An 18,012-nucleotide genomic window follows, 5' to 3' on the forward strand; every position below is an offset into this window, starting at 1 on the left:
ACGATGTGTTTTTCTCCCGTGTTGTTTTCTTATAATTCAACGTAATCGTTTCTTTATGAAGATAATTATGATTTTATTGCTTCCTGTTGTTCAGAAACTTAGATTTTGCAGTTAATAATTAGCATCATCCTATCGCAGATTCCTTATTTTCTTTCAATTATCAAAAAAATTGCTTTGCTTTTTCGTCATTTATGCATATGTCGAGCATCTTCTCACAACAAAATCATTACTTCGATTAGATTTTCTGTGATTGCTGGGTTTTTTTTTTTTCCATTGCTTTTGCTTTTTTTAAAATATTTTTTCAAATTGTTTTTTTTTTTTTTTTTTGGGATTGGAATAGTGGTTTCATAATTTCAAATTCAGCGATTTGTACTTGTAGTCGTTTGGATATTTATAAAACTTCTCGGTTAGAGCAGTAAATAATAGTACTTAATGGTTGTCCAAGTTTATTTCTTTGAACGTGGGCATTTATATAGAACAATATCCACTAAACTTACTCAGACTGAGAGGGGATTAAAAAAACTAATCAAATATGACACAAGAACGGTATGAATGTGAGTGTGCCTGTGCGGTTAAGGAATAATAAGTGATATATATATATATATATATTATATTATATATATATATATATTTTAAATGAAGTGGGCAGGAAAGTGCCAGAAGACATCAGAGAATAAAAACTTCGCGGCTGTGATGGGGGGCTCAACCCCCGAACTTACTGGTACGACAGCTCCGCCTCGCCGGGGTGAACGTGACTCTACCGTATGACCTATCCATGACCCCGAAAAAGTCGCTTCAAATTCTAGTCTATCGAGAGCCACTTTTCCCCGACTTCTTGAGGTCACGGGTTCAACACACACACACACACACACACATTTGTTTATCAAAGCGATTTATAAGAAGTCATAAGCCAACAGCAACATTTCATATGTTGGATCAGACAAAAAGCATGTGTTCCAATATTATATTCTTTCCGACAAAGACAATTGATTATTTCAAAAAATCTGACCCTTCGCCCCAAAACGGTATTACGTCGGGATGGTTAAGATGATGAAAATTGAATTTATAGTGAGAAATATCAGACTTGTGTTGAGTTTGTATGTTTTATTGAGGAGAATGGATACCATATTTTAGGTTGCTAATGCCAACAATTTATAGTTTTGATCAGTTTAACATTTAATTCGGCTTTTAAGCATCTGTTTCGTTCCGACATAATACCGTTTTGAGACGATGGGTCACAAATGTATAAATCCCAATTACGATAGGATTGTTGAAATCGTTATTGTCACTTTGAAAGGTAAGCGTCGGGATATAATTCACTAACACAGGCTTTGAAAGGTAACCTTGGGCATGCACTTCACCGGTACAGACACTTTGAAAGATAAGCGTGGGCATAAAATATACTGTTGATAGATTCCATTTTATTTTCAGTTCCATTGACTGTTACTGGCGCTTATATGATCTGAATGTGTCGCAAACCTTTATAAAAACAAAAATAAAACACACACAAAAAGTTCTATTGTCCCCAACAGTATAAAACATGTCAAAAGGACTTAACCCTCTCCTTACAAGCCATTTTCAGAATTTTTCCCAAAACTTCACATCCTCCCAACACAAAATTAGATTTTTCTTACTCAAACATAAGAATAACAAGTACATTCTATGTTTAATATTGTTCAGCAAAATGAGCTCTACAATACTGTGTCAAGTATTTATGGCTATAATAAACAAATTATCATCAAAGTTTATGAGAAACACGAATAATCAAATGAGAAAGTTGTTGGTTAGATCGTAACGAATGTGACGATTTTCCTGTAGTTGGTAAGGAGAGACTAAAACAATGCCCATTGCTTATTAGTATGGTTTGCTTTGAGCTCAAGCATTCCATACTCAAGTTAGACATTGTATCTGGGTCATTGTTTATATTCCTCATGCTAATTCATAGATAAGGAGGGGGGGGGGGAGGTAGGGAGAATGTTCTATTGTTGTCTGCACGTCACAAGGGATTCCATCATTTTAGCTGGGCGGTAATGTGATATCTAACGAAATACGACTTAATGGAAAGCAGGAGTCATGACGTTCTCTCTTCCGATTCAAAATTGTTGGAAGTGAGTAATAGTGTGGTTTAGTGGTATAATGCTCACCTTCGGATTTTAAGGTCAAGGGTTCGAGCAGTTCTGAGTGAAAAATAACCGACTCTTCGAAAAAGGCACTTTCCTCACATTTTTCCACCGTACTCAGGTATACAATGAATACCTGGATGTTAACAGCATTGTCTATGTCGTAAAAGAAAAATTGTAATATTACCTAATAGGGATCATGTCTCGTCATGCATGTTAATCGTTGCTGTTGGCTAGTGACCCCTTGTAAAGCGCTTTGAGCGAGTTCAGTGGATATTACGCTATGTAAGATAAGATAACATAAGATGTACTTCAATTATCCACTTCTGAAAATTTACATTGGGCATTGCTATAGGCTAATCAACCATTTGAATAAAAATTAAGCGAATAATAATTAACAAAAAAGATAAATGTAATGATATGTAATTAAACAACTAAGCAAAAATATTAACAAAACCAAACACATAAAATAAATACTCTAGGTTATTTAAGGGCAGACATTTGTCATCGCAGAGTCACGGCAACCCAAGTCAATGAGGACAACGCTGGATAGTTAGTAAGTAAGTAAGGTTATTTATTATAAAGGGTGGCCAAAACGTCTTTTCCTGATTTCCAGTAGTATTATTCATTAACCGTTATAGATATTTCCATCTGATTTTCGTCATCTTTTATGAAAAATCCATCCATTTATCCCCAAAACACATGGACTCGCAATACATCAGAAAAGATAGGAAAATCAACTTGAACGTAAAAGACGTCATTTTTCTATGCTTTTTCTATGCTTCACCTCCTGATCAGTTCCATCGACAACCATAGGTTGACAGGAGCTCGAGCAATCTCCGATAATATAAATCTAAGCAATTGTTGAATACCTGTTTCTTTTGTTCTATTCGTTTTCATGTGTTATAGAGCAGGTTTTGCTAAAGAAATTATGTATGGCAAGCATTTTTCTGCTATTATGTCAAAGTGATAAAAAATATATTTTTGTGTTAGTTGGGCGTGAAGTTTTGGGGAAAATCCTGAAAATGGCTGGTAAGGAGAGGGTTAAGTTCATTTTTCTTCTTCTAATTTTAGTGGTAACATGAGGGTCGATGGCTAATAAATGAGTATAAATGCATGACTTTTTCTTAGAAGATGCCGAAAATCAAATGCAAATATCTATAACGATTTCAGAAAAAACCCACCTCTTTGAGTTCAGGCAAAAACTTCATGGACACCCTGAAAAAAAAAACACCTCTTTGAGTTCAGGGAAAAACTTTATGGACACCCTGTATTTTTCTGGTCTTCAATATGACTTCAATATTTGTCAAATTTTAAAAGTTAAAAACCCTAAGTCAATTTATGGCGGGTGTAAAATTGAGGTTGATGCCCTATGCTTCTTAGTCTCAAATTTGTTGTCCGTTGTTTAAAATAGGAATTGAGTATTAAACGCAATTTTAATGAAGGTTGTTGAAATACCCAACGAGTAATTGAATAAGAAAACCATGTAATCCTCGTGCAATTTATTTTGTTTGTTTCGGATGTGAGAAATTATGATTCCCGTCACGTTGCATGTCGCATGTACAGCGAGGACAGAAGTATATCATAACCAGACAACAGTAGTAAACAGGACAAAAAATTGAGTTCTCTCCCTTTATGGAAGATTGTCATGCTCAGTGCATTATCCGTCTTATGCGAATTACTGGGTCTAGGTTGCTGGTGTTCTTTTTTGTAACCTTAGTGGTAGTAGTAGTAGTAGTAGTAGTAGTAGTAGTAGTAGTAGTAGTAGTAGTAGTAGTAGTAGTAGTATTAGTAGTAGTAGTAGTAGTTGTAGTGGGAGTAGGAGTAGGAGTTGTTGTACTAGTAGTGGTGTTAGTTGTAATGGTAGTAGTAGTAGTAGTAGTAGTAGTAGTAGTAGTAGTAGTAGTAGTAGTAGTAGTAGTAGTAGTAGTAGTAGTAGTAGTCATGTTGTAGTAGGTCATATTGTAGTAGTACACTGTTGTAGTAGTAGTAGTAGTGTAGTGTATTTGTAGTAGTAGTAGTAGTAGTAGTAGTAGTAGTAGTAGTAGTGTAGTAGTAGTAGTAGTAGTAGTAGTAGTAGTAGTTAGTAGTAGTAGTTCAAGTTAACGTATTTATTGCAAAGGTATAAGTAGTATTTTGTATAGTAGTAGGTTGTAGTGTATAGTGGATAGTAATAGTAAATATAGTGTTGTTGTAATTAGAATTTTGTTAGAGGTTATCTAGGTTGAAGTAGAAAGTATAGTTTGTAGTGTGGATGAACTAGTATGATAAATATATTAGTAAGTAGTAGTAGTAGTAGTAGTAGTAGTAGTAGTAGTAGTAGTAGTAGTAGTAGTAGTAGTAGTAGTAGTTCAAGTTCAACGTCTTTATCTGCAAAAGGCGAATTACCCATCCCTTCACATTTGATACACTTATGTGGTGGCTTTCTTCCTCATTGTGTTATTGAGTTTGAACATAACTGTTTAATAGTGGACCAAATTTGTTGTTGTTGGTACATCTAGAATTTCTGGTTGGAGAGCGTTCCATTCCTTGATGGTTCTAAGGAAGCAAGAAACTGTTTTTATATCTGTTTGTTCTGTGTGTTGGAATTTTGAACTTACCGCTATGATAATTTCTTCTGATTGTACAGTGTTGTCTTGTGAAATATTGAAGTAGAGTTACTGCTGTGTTGTTGGAATGGAACTGTTCTGTGTAGAAGTTGGAGGTGTTTGTCTTTCTGTCTACTCTCCAGTGTTTTCCATTACAACAATTTCAGGGCCTCAGTAATGCATCCTGGTTCGCGCTGCAAGTTAATTGTTGGTAACAAACTTCGAAGCTGCCCTTTGAACTTGTTCGATTTTCTTGATGTGGCTTTGCTGATAAGGATTCCACACTGTGCAAGCATATTCCATTACAAGTTTGAAAAAAACAAAAACATTGTATGCCCATTCTTTTACCTTTGGGTGACACTGGTACAGGTTTCGCCTCAGGAATCTAAGGGTACAATTTCGCCACAATATCATCAATATGTTGATCCCATTTCAGTGATTTGTTTAGTTGGATTCCCAAGTAGGGTATTATGTCCACGTGTTTTAATAACTGACCGCCTATTTGGTATTCATAATTAATTTGCAGTTTTTTTTTGTTTGTCATCGACATTAGAAAGAATTTCTCGATTGGGATTTCATCTGCAGGTTGTGCCCATGATAAAAGTGAGTCAAGATCATTCTGTAATATATCTGAGTCATTCTGGATTTCAATTACTCGAAATGAGAGGCTGTCATATTGGAAAGAGTTGACATGTTTTCCCTAAGTCGTAAATGAATGTTAGAAAGCAGTGCGGTCATAGGACAGTTCCTTGAGGTACCCCGAATAAAATGTCACATTTTTCATTTCTATTTTCCATCCAGGACTATTTCATGAGTTCTATCGCAGACCAATTCTTCAAGCTTTTGTTCCTTCTGTGTTGAGTCGTTTTCTTCACCAATGGTGTTTTCGGGGGACTTTAGGTCAATGTTTTTTAATTCCACGATGATCCAGTTTTCTGATGAGTCGTCTATGTGGCACACTATCCAATGCCTTCGAAAAGTCTAAAACAAGTAGATCTTTCACAAGATCTAAGTTTCCGGAAACCATTTGATAATCGACTAGCACAATCCTAGAAGTAACCCTACAAATATATAAATAAAACTAAAACATCACATTCAATTCATATATTTTTCGCAATATATCAAGCTTCACTTTATCCTAGTTTTTGCCAACATTTTTTTTATTCTTAATATTAAAGGTGTTTTGCATGTAAGTGTGTGTGTGTCCGTCGTCTATTACGTAATTTACATATATAAATGTGTTTATGTATGTGTGTGTGTGTCCGTGTGTATCAGTGTCTGTGTGTGGTGATGTCTATGTGTGTATAAAATTGATTTATCATCATTTTTCACGTCTTTTGCTCCAGGGGGCAAAGAAGATATGATTCATTTGTATCGGGTGATAGCATCGAAAATATTTCACCATTAATGGTCAGAATAAGTATGAAGATGACCGCCGCTGCCATTATATACTGTTCTGCCGATTTCACAACAGAAAAGAAAAAGACATTTTTATTTATTTGGCCAGATATCTGAACCTTAAATAATTAAGGGATAAAAAAGGCCTTAAATTATCAAACATATATTAAAATAAAAAAAGGGGGCAAAACCCTTCGAATCTGGACATCCTTGAAGACTTTCTTGAAGCGCCAGAATTGATTCTATAGCGTAAAATGGACAATAGCAATTGTTTGCTACCCTTTGGATGGGACGCTAGTATATTCCAAAGTGTTTTCCGCCATATATATAATTGACCTAGCTACCCAATCACTGCTTGGTGACAGGGGGGGGGGGACAGATTTTTTTTGGACTGCACCCGAGATCGATCTCGGTCCCTTTGGTTGTAAAGCGAGTGCTCTACCAATGGGGCTGTCGAGATCCCTGTTTTAAAATAAGATAACCTGTCGTTTATTTCGATCGATCGAGTTTTCTGGCCAAAACATTCAAATTGTGTTAGAATTGTATTTTCAGACAGCCGTAGACCTACATATGATTACTGTTCCTTTTTAATTAAACACATTGCATTGATAGTTCAAGTTTGGCGTGATTTCGTTTATTATCCATATCGCTTGATATTGCTCGAATTCCCCCCCCCCCTCCTCCTCCCGCTCTATTTCAAACTGTTCAAAAATTAACAAAACATAAAGAAGAAGAAGAAAAAGAAGAAGAAGAAGAAGAAGAAGAAGAAGAAGAAGAAGAAGAAGAAGAAGAAGAAGAAGAAGAAGAAGCAAGAAGAAGATGAAGAAGAGGAAGAAGAAGAGGAGGAGGACTACTACTACTACTATTACTGCTACTACTACTACTACTACTACTACTACTACTACTACTACTACTACTACTACTACTACTACTACTACTACTACTACTACTACTACTACTACTACTACTACTACTACTACTACTACTACTACTACTACTACTACTACTACTACTTACTACTACTACTACTACTACTACTACTACTAACTACTACTACTACTACTACTACTACTACTACTACTACTACTGCTGCTGCTACTACTATTACATACTACTACTACTACTACTACACTACTTCTACTACTTACTACTACTACTACTACTACTACTACTACTACTACTACTACTACTACTACTACTACTACTACTACTACTACTACTACTACTACTACTACTAAAGTTGGATTATCTAAATTTATTCATTAAATGTAGTAAACGTTTTCTGAGCATGAATATTAATGATGCGTTTTGATGGAAAATGACAGGGATATGTATGAGATTGTTTACCTCGCTTGGTCAACCCGCCGTCTGGGTGGTTAACCTTTTAACATCGGAGTTATATTTTACTCCAATTTGGTCTATCATTTATCTGAACATGGTCAAAAACCTAACCTTGTTTTCACCAAGATAGCAGTAAGAGCGATGTCTAATAAACTGGGTATTGGAATGACAAATCAGGAATCAGGCACTTACTCACTCGTTCACTCACTCACTCAATCCTTTCCCCGGGCCTGCTGGCATTTGAGGCGATGCAAGTTATCTCCACCTGGTCCTGTCAGCAGACCTCTCTGTTTTAGGTCTTTCTCTCTAGGATACGTCTCCAAGTCTCCTTGGGGCGGCCTCGCTTCCGTTTTCCTTGAGGTGTCCACCGCAGAGCCTTTCTTATCAGTTTTTAAAAAAAATAAAAACATGTGTATGAAAAAGACAAAACAAAAATACTAATTAATACTAATAATTGGGGATGATCTTTCCCTTTTATTTTTCTTTCTTCCTTTGTCTGGCACTGTTTCACACATATGTTTTTTTCAGATCTAGAGTTTTTTTTTTGGATGTATGGTAGTCCATATATATTTTCAAAAAAAAATCAAAATAACGCTTTACTGGCGTTATGTCTTGTCTTATAAGCTACGACAACATCGCCCTTTATTTGGACTCCTTGGAACCCTGAGCAAACCTAGTGGATATTGAGATATTATATTATATTTTCTTGCTAAACATGGACCATATAGAGTGCTCGACAATTAAGAAGCGCGAAGAAGCCATTGCACCCGCTGAAACAAATTTGTTGGCGATTAAAAATTGTCTTAAAAGATGAGATAATAAATTATATATATATATATATCTATATATATATATATGTGTGTGTGTGTGTGTGTCTGTGTCTGTCTGTGTGTTTGTGCGAGTATAACACAAATACACAAACACACACACACACACATAAACACATAACATATGTTTCATATATTAATTTACTTTCCTTCTTTTTATCTTATATGCTTTATTTCCTTATGTTTCGTCTCCAAACGCCTCTCTCAAACCGGCAATACTTAACTTAAGACCCCTCACCATCAAGTCATAAACAACATCTAATTTAGAAAAGCTTGATTGGGCGTGCGTACTTTAGACATTCAATTCTTTATCCCACGCAAGGGCTTAGAGGAATGAATGGATACTTTTTTTGTGTGAAGTCGACCGTCAGCCAGAAACGAAAAACGAAGATTTATTAAGTTAATGACTACAGTACGCCCAGAACATGCTTTTTAAGTTCCAGAGCTTGGGTATACTTTTTTAAAATTGAAATTTATTTATTTTTATAACTTAATTCTTATTTTGTTTTTGTATTGACATTCCATCTATTATTACGATTCTTCTTCTCCTTCTTCTTCTTCTTCTTCTTCTTCTTCTTCTTCTTCTTCTTCTTCTTCTTCTTCTCTTCTTCTTCTTCTTCTTCTTCTTCTTCTTCTTCTTCTTCTTCTTCTTCTTCTTCTTCTTCTTCTTCTTCTTCTTTCTTCTTCTTCTTCTTCTTCTTCTTCTTCTTCTCTTCTTCTTCTTCTTCTTCTTCTTTCTTCTTCTTCTTCTTTTCTTCTTCTTTCTTCTCTTCTTCTTCTTCTTCTTCTTCTTCTTCTTCTTCTTCTTCTTCTTCTTCTTCTTCTTCTTCTTCTTCTTCTTCTTCTTTTCTTCTCTTCTTCTTCTTCTTCTTTTCTTCTTCTTCTTCTTCTTCTTCTTCTTCTTTCTTCTTCTTCTTTCTTCTTCTTCTTCTTCTTCTTCTTCTTCTTCTTCTCTTCTTTTCTTCTTCTTCTTCTTCTTCTTCTTCTTTCTTCTTCTTCTTCTTCTTCTTCTTCTTTTCTTCTTCTTCTTTCTCTTCTCTTCTTCTTCTTTCTTTTTTTTCTTCTTCTTCTCTTCTTCTTCTTCTTCTTCTTCTTTCTTTCTTCTCTTCTTCTTCTTTCTTCTTCCTTCTTTCTTCTTCTTCTTCTCTCTTCTTCTTCTTCTTCTTCTTCTTCTTCTTCTTCTTCTTCTTCTTCTTTCTTCTTCTTCTTCTTCTTCTTCTTCTTCTTCTTTCTTCTTTCTTCTTCTTTTCTTCTTCTTCTTCTTCTTCTTCTTCTTCTTCTTCTTCTTCTTCTTCCTTCTTCTTCTTCTTCTTCTTCTTCTTCTTCTTCTTCTTCTTCTTCTTCTTCTTTCTTCTTCTTCTTCTTCTTCTTCTTCTTCTTCTTCTTCTCTTCTTCTTCTTCTTCTTCTTCTTCTTCTTCTTCTTCTTCTTCTTCTTCTTCTTCTTTCTTCTTCTTCTTCTTCTTCTTCTTCTTCTTCTTCTTCTTCTTCTTCTTCTTCTTCTTCTTCTTTCTTCTTCTTCTTCTTCTTCTTCTTCTTCTTTTCTTCTTTCTTCTTCTTCTTCTTCTTCTTCTTCTTCTTCTTCTTCTTCTTCTTCTTCTTCTTCTTCTTCTTCTTCTTCTTCTTCTTCTTCTTCTTCTTCTTCTTTGTCCATTTATTACCCTGTATTTCTTATGCCTTATATCTTTATTTTTCTATATTCATCTCTCTCTATCTCTTTTTTCTATTTATCTATAATCTATCTTATCTAGATATCTATCTATCAATTTGCTTATAAATACATACATATATATATATATATATATATATATATATATATATATATATATATATATATACATAAAAGTATATCTGTATGGCAATATATCCATCTACCTATTTATTGATCTATCTATTTATTTAGTTCTCACCGAACTATATCGATCAGACTATAAATGTTCAATGTTACACACCCTTTCCGAGTTGTTGGGATATTAGATTTGGCTGTCGGAGTTTTTGTGTATTTTACCTAAACGCATAAAATCAATAATAACAATAATAGTAAGAACGAAGACGGGATAAAATCGCATTCATTTTAAAGCGTCAATTAATACATTAGGGCGTTTTCCGAAGCATTGCCCATAGCCATCCCTGATGTACCACGCACTTTAAATCTTATTGTTTGTGAGGCCAAAATGGACAGGACAATACGGGAAGGTCACCGACCATACGGAGCATGGGTAAGGTCTAGGGAATTTGAATTAATGAACTCATCGTATCGCATGACTTGACTAGGAGGATCTCGTTGATAGGATTGACCTGGTTTGTTAACTGTTAACCCCTGCTGGTCCCTGTGGAATTGACGAAGATGTGACCCACCACCACAATTAATCGGTTGATTTTTGACCAATCAAAACATGGGATTTATGACACACGTGCTCGGACAATCATTGTTTATAAACAATAATGTGAAGTTAATCGACATATTTCAGATCATTCTTACTGTTTTCATTCAGAAGACTCGTCCTTCAATTGTCGAATTGTTTTATTTGAAGGACGAGTTTTCAGGCCAAATGTTTAAATACATTTTTTTCCAGAGTACGGCAGCGTTGTAAATTGATGTTCTTGCCGATCTCTTTAAATGATCCTCTGACTGGGACGCTTTTTAAAAAAAATCAGAACGGAGATCAAGAACTCTTAACAGCAACCGGCAGCCATTTTGTTGTTGACAGTTACGAAGTCTAAGCGAGTACAAAGTTGTGGGTGTTTGTAGGCATGAGCGAGACGGTTAAGTCCAGTCCCTAATACTGTTACCATAATTAACTTTGAAGTCTTTGACTAAATTGATGTGTCTCGTCAAAAACTATTGACTTAATCTTTAGTCTTTCTACATAAAAACGGTCTCTCTTTATTGTGTCCTATCCAAAATTCGTTGAAAAAACACATTTGAAACATTTTGGCCACCAGATGGCAATCGATTATAATGACCTTCAATTTGTCAAAAACTTTCGACTTCAAGTTCTAGTAGTAGTAGTAGTAGTAGTAGTAGTAGTAGTAGTAGTAGTAGTAGTAGTAGTAGTAGTAGTAGTAGTAGTAGTAGTAGTAGTAGTAGTAGTAGTAGTAGTAGTAGTAGTAGTAGTAGTAGTATTCTTTTCGTTTATTATAAAATATCATCATCATCATCACCATCGTCATCATCATCATCATCATCATCATCATCATCATCATCATCATCATCATCATCATCATCACCATCATCATCATCATCATCATCATCATCACCATCATCATCATCATCATCATCATCATCATCATCATCATCATCATCATCATCATCATCACCATCATCATCATCATCATCATCATCATCATCATCATCATCATCATCATCATCATCATCATCATATCAAAAAGGTAACATTTGAATAGGAATTAAGCTGATCTATAGCATTCAAACTTCTAGTGTTTGATCTAATTCAAACAGACATTATCTAATCCTTTTGACTGTGTCTCTCTCATCAGTTTAGGAAGGGATGAACGATTTCAGTTACAATTAGATTTTGAATGTTTTCATCCTACACAAATCCCTGTTTAGTTTGAAATATTAGCTCAAATACTATGTCCAATGGCGTGTCTGAAGTTTATAAATAGTACGATATTGAAGTCACTCAATCTTTGCTATTGATTCTAGCTCCCACTCATTTTTATGAGTAATCTCACTAAATTCTATCAATCATTCGACTACTACTACTACTACTACTACTACTACTACTACTACTACCACTACTACCACTACTACTACTATTACTACTACTACTACTACTACTACTACTACTACTACTACTACTACTACTACTACTACTACTACTACTACTACTACTACTCACTACTACTACACTACTACTACTACTACTACTACTACTACTACTACTACTACTACTCTACTACCACTACTACTACTACTACTACCACTACTACTACTACTACTACTACTACTACTACTACTACTACTACTACTACTACTACTACTACCTACTACTACTACTAAAACTACTACTACTACTACTAATACTACTACTACTACTACTACTACTGCTACTACTACTACTACTAACTACTACTACTACTACTACTACTACTAACTATAATAATAATAATAATAATAATAATAATAATAATAATAATAATAATAATAATAATAATAAAATAATAGCATAATAATAATAATAATAATAATAATAATAATAATAATAATAATAATAATAATAATAATAATAATAATAATAATAATAATAATAATAATATAATAATAACAATAATAATAATAATAATAAAAATAATAAAGGTTAAAGGTTAATAATAGTTTTGTGTGTTGGTGCGTTACATCCGGCTGGTGAAATGTTGTGAGTTTTCCGGCAAAATGAACAGTATCAATATACATATTATTAAGAAAAATTATACTTTAATCTAATTTTGCTCAATTCGAAGACATATGGATAAAATTCACTCCACGATTAACTTGGACTTAACCTGACCTTTTATCGCAGTTGCAAACACATTTGAAATAAATAAAATAATTTTAATTTTCATGCCAGACCATTATGCAAGGTAAATAACCATGCCATCTTGGTATATTGAAAATAGTTTATTTATTTTAATTCTTATCATAGTTTGAAATGGTTGTTTATCTGTATATATTATTTATATATTTGTTTACTTATCTCTTTATCTATCTATTTATACATCTATTTTTCAAATATTTATTTATTCTCCTAATGAGATAAGAATTCTAAGACTCTATCATTTACTGTCTGTCTCTGCCTCAAACGGACCTTGGATTAGGGAATACACGTCAAAATTGCTTAACAGTTAACCACCGGCGTACGCTGGAAAAACATATTTATTAACAATTTGGCCAGAAAACTCGTCCTTCAATTATCAATAAATTTAAATGACTCTCATCTTGGCAAAAACTTTCAAACATGGGGCCTTTCAAACAAGTCCCAGGTTTGATTATTTTTGCCAAGATGAGGGTCATTTACATCGATTGGTATTTAAAGGACGTTTTCTGGCCAAATGCCTAAATACGTGTTTTTTCCAGACTACGACGGATAGCTGGTTGATATAACTAAGAATCCTGGATAATTTTTTAAAGTGCTATAATCAGCTCCAGACATAAGAGCAAATGGAAAGTTGAAATTACACGTTTCAATACATATTTTGATTTATTTTAACGAAAAATGTTGGGTTCTCTTCTTCTTCTTCTTCTTCTTCTTCTTCTTCTTCTTCTTCTTCTTCTTCTTCTTCTTCTTCTTCTTCTTCTTCTTCTTCTTCTTTCTTTCTTCTTCTTCTTTCTTCTTCTTCTTCTTCTTCTTCTTCTTCTTCTTCTTCTTCTTCTTCTTCTTCTTCTTCTTCTTCTTCTTCTTCTTCTTCTTCTTCTTCTCTTCTTCTTCTTCTTCTTCTTCTTCTTCTTCTTCTTCTTCTTCTTCTTCTTCTTCTTCTTCTTCTTCTTCTTCTTCTTCTTCTTCTTCTTCATCTTCTTCTTCTTTCTTCTTCTTCTCTTCTTCTTCTTTCTTCTTCTTCTTCTTCTTCTCTCTTCTCTTCTTCTTCTTCTTCTTCTTCTTCTTCTTCTTCTTCTTCTTCTTCTTCTTCTTCTTCCTTCAGTCCCTTGACATGACATTATTATAATAGAAAACAGAACTGTGATGGCAAAAAAACTGGCTTATGCCTGATTGGAAGCATAAAACCACTTTTCCGAGGACTAGAATCAATACATTGTGCAAGTGATTTTCTTGTTTCAGAGTGCGGAATCTTTATTTTCTAGCATAAATTAAGATAAAGATAGTTTTCTAAGAACTCAACAATGCAAGACAGAACGGGACTCGAACAAACGACCTTCCTATCCGAGGGCGAGTGTCATACCACAAGACCACATAGCCGTAAATATTTTTTCTTAAATTAATTGAATATTTTATAAACATAGTTTTGAATTAATCTCTTTTGTTTTATACAGGTAGCTCACGTGATAATCGGCCTAAAATAACAATGGCATCATCAAAGTCATCGACTATAGCGGATATTTCATTGTCTGGTGAGTTGACGACGTCTTCAACAAGAAATGGTGATAATAACACCAACGTCAGCGGCAACGTAACGATGGAGAGATTACCTGAATTCTACAAGGTTAGCTGAACGTTTATTTATTTATTTTTTTTTTTGGATTAAAAAATATTTTAAAAATCAAATCGGGGGTCCATATTGCTCTGTTGGTAGAGCACTTTCATCAAAACCAAATGAGACCATTGTCAATCGTAAGTGAAGTCGAGAATATAGTCTAACTAACCCGCTGATTTTTCAAACCACCAGTTCAGTAATAAAGTAGCTGGATCTGTTGAAGACAATTAGAAGTACTTTACCGCAGACTAGCGGCCTACCCAAAGGATAGCAAGCAACGAAGTCCAGGGCGTTAATGCTTTGAAGGAATACCATTTTTTTTTCCACATGAATCTGAATCTGAATGTGACACAAAGTCGACTCTATTCTGAGTATGTGTATTCAGAGGGCGGAGAGAGTTGTTGAATGTGACAAACATTGTTGGTGTTTAGGCTGAAGAATTTTGATAATCTTCGTTTGAATGTTACTAAATCTGTTGATAACAACAAGAGATGAAGTGAATAGGGAAGTGCCAGAAGAAAATAGAAAATAAAAATGTAAGCGGCGGTGGTGGGGGTTTGAACCCGCGACGTTACTGGTACGACAACTCCGCCTGGCCGGGAAGAGCGTGACTTTGTTGTGCTTACACATGATTCGCGAAGAGCGTTCCGGTCTTAATCTAATCATAAGAATGAATTTACCAAGGTTAGGCGCATTCAACATATATGTGGAATGAATATAATATTAAAATATATTGGACAAAATATTTTTGAAAATGCTCCTGAATACTAAATGCGTTAGTTTCGTGCAACTCACATTTAACTTTTTCCCGTGATCTTTGTCTTCTTTTATGACAATTTGTGGTTAGTTTCAGGATTTTAGTTAACGAAGGCTACGGTTGGAGGGACCCAACTGCCCCATGAGCTTGTCCTTATTTTGAGGTTTTTGAATAGTGCAATATCCATTAAACGTGCTCAAAGCGCTTTACAACGGGTCCCTGACCAACAGCAACACTTAATCTGTAGGACGACGAGACATGACGCCTGTTAGACGTTATTACAATCTTTTTCGGACAGAGACAACGCTAATAACGGCTCTCAGGTTCTCATTCCCTAGTACGAAGATCAATGAACGACTTCCAAGCTTAACATCGCCGAGGATCTCAACCAGACCTTCAATCCCAAGTGAGTGATGTTATACTACTGACAACTTTGCCTGCCGAGGACTCATCAATAATTTTTTTCCATTCGGATCCCAGTGCTTTCTTTTTTTGTTTCTTTGTACGGAACATGTGGTGTGACGCTGTGCTTGTCATGTCGTAGTAGCGGATGTTCTATGTAACGTGGAGTCTGGGTGGCCTGTGAGATGTATTTGTCTTTACTCATTTTTAGTTCGTTTTTCTTTCGCTTTGTTCTTCCGATGTACATCATATTTCTTGTTTGTTCTGTAGTTTCTTTTGACTGTAATCTTGACGTTTTGTATTGCTTGTATAATTCATTGTTTGTGTATTTTTTTAAGTTCTCATGTCAATTCTGTGCGTTTCTCGGAGTATTGGTTTTCCGTTATGTGGATAAAGCTGATCTTAGGTAGCATCATTTCCTTTTTGGTATATTAATTCTTTTCATGGTTTTTGCGCCGCTTGGCATTTTGAGTCCTGGTTTAGACCGTTTGAACAATTTGGTTGTAAAAATTAATGGATCAGAGTGACAATTTACCTTTGATTCATTAGAATTTTTCAAAACTACCCACTCAATAATATATAATATAATATTTAATTAATAATAATATAATATAATAATATTTAATAATACAAAAGACAAGAGAAGGGTATTAAGGATTTTAATAAATAATATAATAAATAAAATTTTAAATAATGAATTTTTTTTGTGCTTAAACATCCACGTTCATCTTGCTCTGAGGCGAAAAACATAAAAGTAACTTTTATTTTTAAATCACGACACTACATAATAAGCATAAATACAGAAACAAAAGCTACCAACATCTATTCCATTTAAAAATAAGCTTTACGGAACAACTCAGTCTTCAGACATTTCCTGAAATCTGATAAATTTTTGCAGGAATTTTTTTTTTTGTTTACTGAAAAGGGGTTTTGAGTCCATCGTGTTTCCTGACACGCATTGTCTCATTTGTTATGAGCTTTTATAATATATATAGTATGCGCTTGGCTAAATAGCTCACAACTTTTGCCATCTTGAAGTATAACGGATCAACACCCAAAACTATGTGTAACCTTGAAAGTTTATAGACTGGTTAATACAGTTTAGTGAGAATCACTCACAAACGCGGATGGCAAAATACAATAACAAAGGTTCGAGTGACGTCATCTTCGGTCTATCTATATCGTTGTGGTAAACGACTGCTGACTGATATTTCTGGTCACAGACAAAGAAAATTGTTTTGATAATAATAATAATAATGATGATAATAATAATAATAATAATAATAATAATAATAATAATAATAATAATAAATAATAATAATAATAATAATAATAATAATAATAATAATAAATAATAATAATATATATATATTTATCTTTGTCCTAAAAAAGTGGCAATTTGTCATTTGGTTACACATTTATAACAATACAATATTGACATAGACACACTCGCACAGTTTTGATAATAAAAGTCAACTCAAATGTGCCTTTACATATAAACCGTTGTTGTCAGAAAAATAAACGTTAATATGGACCGACAGAAACTTAGAGATAATACGTTTATTTTGGCGTCCTGTGAACTAGTAATGTAAATCAGTTTGGCATATAGAAAAGTCATAGCCATTTCCAATAATATTTTAGCCCTTCCTGATATGAAGTGTTGCAAATATGATTTTCATTTATCTGTTGATGTATACTTTATTCAGGGTTTGGGGGGGGGGGGGGAGGGGGATGGTGGAGGGTGCGTGTGGAGGGGTGGGGGGGGGGTTGGTGTTGATGTCTTTTATCTTTATTGTTTTCCTTTATTATTTTTATTGATAAAGAGTTAGATTTTCTTGTAGCACTTCGTGTTTTATCAAATTCATTTACGCGACTAATAGCCACCAAGTTGTATGATTTTGGGGTTTCCTATGTGTTAAAAATGGTTTTGGAGTTTGAAAGATAAAATTTGGATAAATCGATACATATATCATGGAGGTCTCAATAGTTCCGTTGATTGAGCACTCGCTTCACATGCAAAGGGGCCGGGAATACTGGGCGTAGTTGATAATTTATTTCTGAACCCCTGTCCACCCAGCTGGATCTTTTAGATCATCTGTAAACCTCTACTCTTGTTTGTATAGTATGTTTATCATTCAATCCTCCGTAAACCTCTACTCTTGTTAGTATTGTATTTTTACCATTCAATCCTCTGGAAACCTCTACTCTTGTCAGTATTGTATGTTTACCAAGCAATCCTCTGGAAACCGCTACACTTGGTAGTATTGTATTTTACCATTCATCCTCTGGAAACCTCTACTCTTGTTAGTATTGTATTTTTAACCATTCAATCCTCTGGAAACCTCTACTCTTGTCAGTATTGTATGTTTACCAAGCAATCCTCTGGAAACCTCTACTCTTGTTAGTATTGTATTTTTACCATTCAATC

The 18,012-nt window shown here is 34.3% G+C and overlaps 1 protein-coding gene across 1 annotated transcript in view; it reads left to right on the top strand.

Annotated features, from left to right (window-relative positions):
• Positions 1 to 18,012, top strand: part of LOC144958881 (cardioacceleratory peptide receptor-like) — a 120,127-nt gene that overhangs the window by 71,640 nt on the left and 30,475 nt on the right. The window contains exons 3-4 of the mRNA XM_078891141.1: positions 14,265 to 14,445; positions 15,663 to 15,757. Of these exons, the coding sequence (XP_078747267.1) occupies positions 15,733 to 15,757 (25 nt within the window). The 5' untranslated portion in view covers positions 14,265 to 14,445; positions 15,663 to 15,732. The remainder of the gene's footprint in view (positions 1 to 14,264; positions 14,446 to 15,662; positions 15,758 to 18,012) is intronic.

This window comes from Berghia stephanieae, chromosome 13 (genome assembly GCF_034508935.2).
Source record: "Berghia stephanieae isolate SIO BIC M18660-M18661 chromosome 13, UCSD_Bste_1.3, whole genome shotgun sequence".
Taxonomy (NCBI): domain Eukaryota; kingdom Metazoa; phylum Mollusca; class Gastropoda; order Nudibranchia; family Aeolidiidae; genus Berghia; species Berghia stephanieae.